General features: G+C 47.8%; 1 protein-coding gene across 1 annotated transcript; it reads left to right on the top strand.

Moving 5' to 3' along the window:
* The first annotated feature begins 1,604 nt into the window (after positions 1-1,604).
* LOC108104634 lies at positions 1,605-2,585 on the top strand. Its single transcript, XM_017210809.2, has one exon. The coding sequence runs from the start codon at positions 1,717-1,719 to the stop codon at positions 1,903-1,905; it is 189 nt and encodes a 62-aa protein (XP_017066298.1). The 5' UTR covers positions 1,605-1,716; the 3' UTR covers positions 1,906-2,585.
* The last annotated feature ends 910 nt before the right edge of the window (positions 2,586-3,495 follow it).

The raw sequence follows: 3,495 nt of genomic DNA on the forward strand, positions 1-3,495 counted from the left end.
CCTGCGATTGTTTTCCTGTCCCTAGTCCACGCGGTCCGAGGGCCGTCGTTATTTGTCCGCCCCGTTGTCCTTTGAGTGTTACTTGAAACAACTTGAACTAAACTGCTGAAAACCATGCACTTGCAACCTTCTCCAATCCGAGAACTGAGTTCCATGCCCCAGCCCTTTCGTTTTTAACCAGGTTTTGGCTAGCTGACAAAACTTTTCGCCATTGGGGATACGTGTGCAAATACTTTAAAGCGCACAAGGACACTTGACAACAGCAACAGCAACAGCACAGAGACCGCCCCACCGACCCACCGCTCCTTGTCCTGTGCTGTGCTGTCCCTGACATTAAATCCACGTTACGTGTCCTCGCCACTTTAATTGGACCCTAAACAAGGGTTAAACCCCCGAAAAAATAATAATGAAAACATAAGGAGATAGCCGATAAGCAGCACGCATGTGCCACAGTGCAAATTAAGGGGAGGCACAGGCTGTAATAAGGGAACTTTACGGGGAAAATACACGATCGATTATGCCACATGACATGAATTTAAAGTTGACGTCTTACCAGTGAGAGGAAGTCTTACCTCATCGAGTCCACCTCAAGAAGTTACTTTAGCTAATGATCTTTAAACATCAAGTAAAGCAAACTGAAACTAGCAATTAGCAGCTTTGGTAAGCTAATTATCGAGCTACTGAGATGACCTTACCCAGTGCAGATCCCCTGATCTCATTTGCAGTCCGAGAACTTAACAGATCTCAGCCAGAAAACACAAACAACCGTCTTCATGACGTCAGTTTGCACTCGCCGCGTGTGTCATCGATTGCAGCAGCAGAGCTGCAGATACGCGACTAAGGTGCCCCTATCTGAGATAGATACCCACGGCGGTGACTAATGCCTCGGCCGCCAATGTGGGTCAGGCATGAATTTGCATTTGGCCAAGTCTATTTCAGGCCGACGCTGGCTAATGCACAAAATATACCCAAATATTTCGGTCATAAAATCAGCGACAACATTGCGAATTAATCATGCGCCTCGAGTTGAGTTGAGTTGAGTTGAGTGCGCGGTGCCAGGCAGAAACTGTTTGCAGAGTAGAGTGGGGTGGGTGTGGCCGAGGGGATACCCTGCTATTTGCTAAGTACTATGAACTAAATTAAAAATATTCCTCCTTTTAAAGTAAGTTAAGGAAAGGCCTTCTTAGAAGATGAAAGAGGCTGTCATTTTAATAGAGAGATTTCCACTTCGATGCCAGCCTAGATCCCTCTAACCATACCCTCTAACCATACCCTCTAACTCTTTGATTAGTCTGTTTGTGTGGTTTTCAAATAACAGGAACAGAGATGGGGGCCTAGTTGGCCAAAATCAATTGACATGATTTCCACATGAATTGCCATAACAACAACAGCGCTAACCCATATTGCATATTGCTGGCTCCGGTTCGTGGTACGAATGTTGGCCACCCAAATACGCAAATATATCTCCGCGATCGATCAAACTTGGGCTCCCGCCGGTAACCATTGGTATCCGACTCGACTTGGAGGCCGTCACTTGGAGGCAAACTAACCTAAGCCAAGTCGAAAGACGAAGCGTTGGCCAGAAATCAGTTGGGCAACAGCGAGCCAAGGAGCTGGGACGCACCGCAAGAGCTTCGAGGATTCCACAAGCTTCAAACTCCAGATTCCACAGAAGTCAAGGCAAGGCAAGGCAAGGAGACTACACTCGGCGAAAAGATGTGCGACTGCGGCTGCTATTCGTACTGTCTCCACGACAGCTCCTGCTACAGCCACTACCACTCGCATTCGCACTCGCACTCCCATCACTGCTGTGCGGGCTACAAGTATCTCAAGTGTCTCTGTCGCTACTATCGGCATGGACACTGCACCTGCTCCTGCTGGCGGAGGAAATGCTATCTGCTCTAAAGAGGACGAGGATGCTCCTTCCAGGGGATAACCGGATGAGGCGGAGATAGCATGAGATGAGGCACACAACACAACACCACACAAATCACAACTCAAACAACGCAAATCAGCAAAGAATTCACACGATAAAGTCCTTTAAGCAGTTGCATAACACTTGGCTGCACCCAGTCGAGCAGGAGTGAAAAGTGAAAGAGCAAAGTCGAGAATGGAGAATGGCAAACGGAGAGTGTGGTGGTATCGGAGCGGTATCAGAAGCGGAGAGGAGGAAGCAACTAGCGTGCATACGGGTCGTATGTGCAACGTTTTCAGTTGCCGTGTGAGAGTGAGTGAGCGTGTGCCTATGCCTGTGACTGTGACTGTGAGTGTAAATGGTTCAAGGATGTGGCCAACACTGTTATCGACTGCGTTTTGCATTTTGCATCTGCAAAGCCCCCATTCACACCCAACACACACCGAACACACACACACACTTAACTCCAGTGAAGCAACTCGAATTAGTGCGTAAGTTTTACTCACACCCCACAGTACACCCTCGATTGACAGCCACAACACATCGTTATCGAACTAAATACATCCAATGTTAGAGCGTAGTGCGTATCGATCAGCGTTCGAGGTTTTCGCCATATTTGTAACGTTTCCAATCCAAAAACAATCCAGAATAAAGTTTTACTCCAACACCACTAAGCAGAGGGTTTTTCCAAGGAAAGGGAGAGGAAAGAAGGTCTTAAAGGTGAGAATCCTTCACGGCCTTATGCTAAATGTTAAGTCACTTGCCCTAATTATCTTCCCGAAACCTGACATTAATCTGAATTATGATCATTATAGTCGTCCGTCCTAATGCCACATAATATCTGCCCCACTGGCCCACCATATTTTCCCCTTCGTAATCATATTTTTTGGCTTGCCTTCGATGAATTTTCCCGCTTTCTGTTGACTTTGCCCAATTGGCCATATGCAAATACCAACAAAGACCCTCTAAGCTGCTCCACGGCTGCTGTTGTGGCTCGGAAAAGCGTCAGCGACAAAAAGTGGAGTCAAAAATGGAAATCTTGTTGTCATTATGTGCATTGAATTACGTTTATTTGATGGGGCCCGCCGCTCCCGTGGAAGTCCTCCAGTCAACGCCGGCAATGATTATCCGCCGTAACGACACCTGTCCGCCCCTCGGCACCATTAAAGGTGTTCCGGCCGACAAACAACAAGGTGATTATGGCCAAGCGAGTTGCTCTCTGGACTCCCGCTAATGGACTCGCACTCGCAGGCGGTCAAGTGCGGGAAAAGCGGAGGAAAACCGGGAGCGATGTATTGTATATGCAAAAAGTGGAGGGACAACGCGAGCATTTATTTAAATTTTCACTGCAGGTTCACAAGGACGTGACTGCGAGTGTCGGACAAATTCCTTGCTCCCCAAGCCCGGCTTTTCCAACCCCCCTACCCCTACCCTCTGTGTTGGACATTTTCAGACTGCCTCATGAATATCAAATGATGACGCAGCATTAACGCAAAGGGATGGGACCTGAAAGTGTGATTGGGGGGAGTATCAGCTCTGGTATTGGTTTTTGATTATCCCGCAGTGCTGGGAGGGTGAAA

Source organism: Drosophila eugracilis, unplaced genomic scaffold (genome assembly GCF_018153835.1).
Source record: "Drosophila eugracilis isolate 14026-0451.02 unplaced genomic scaffold, ASM1815383v1 contig_2088, whole genome shotgun sequence".
NCBI lineage: Eukaryota > Metazoa > Arthropoda > Insecta > Diptera > Drosophilidae > Drosophila > Drosophila eugracilis.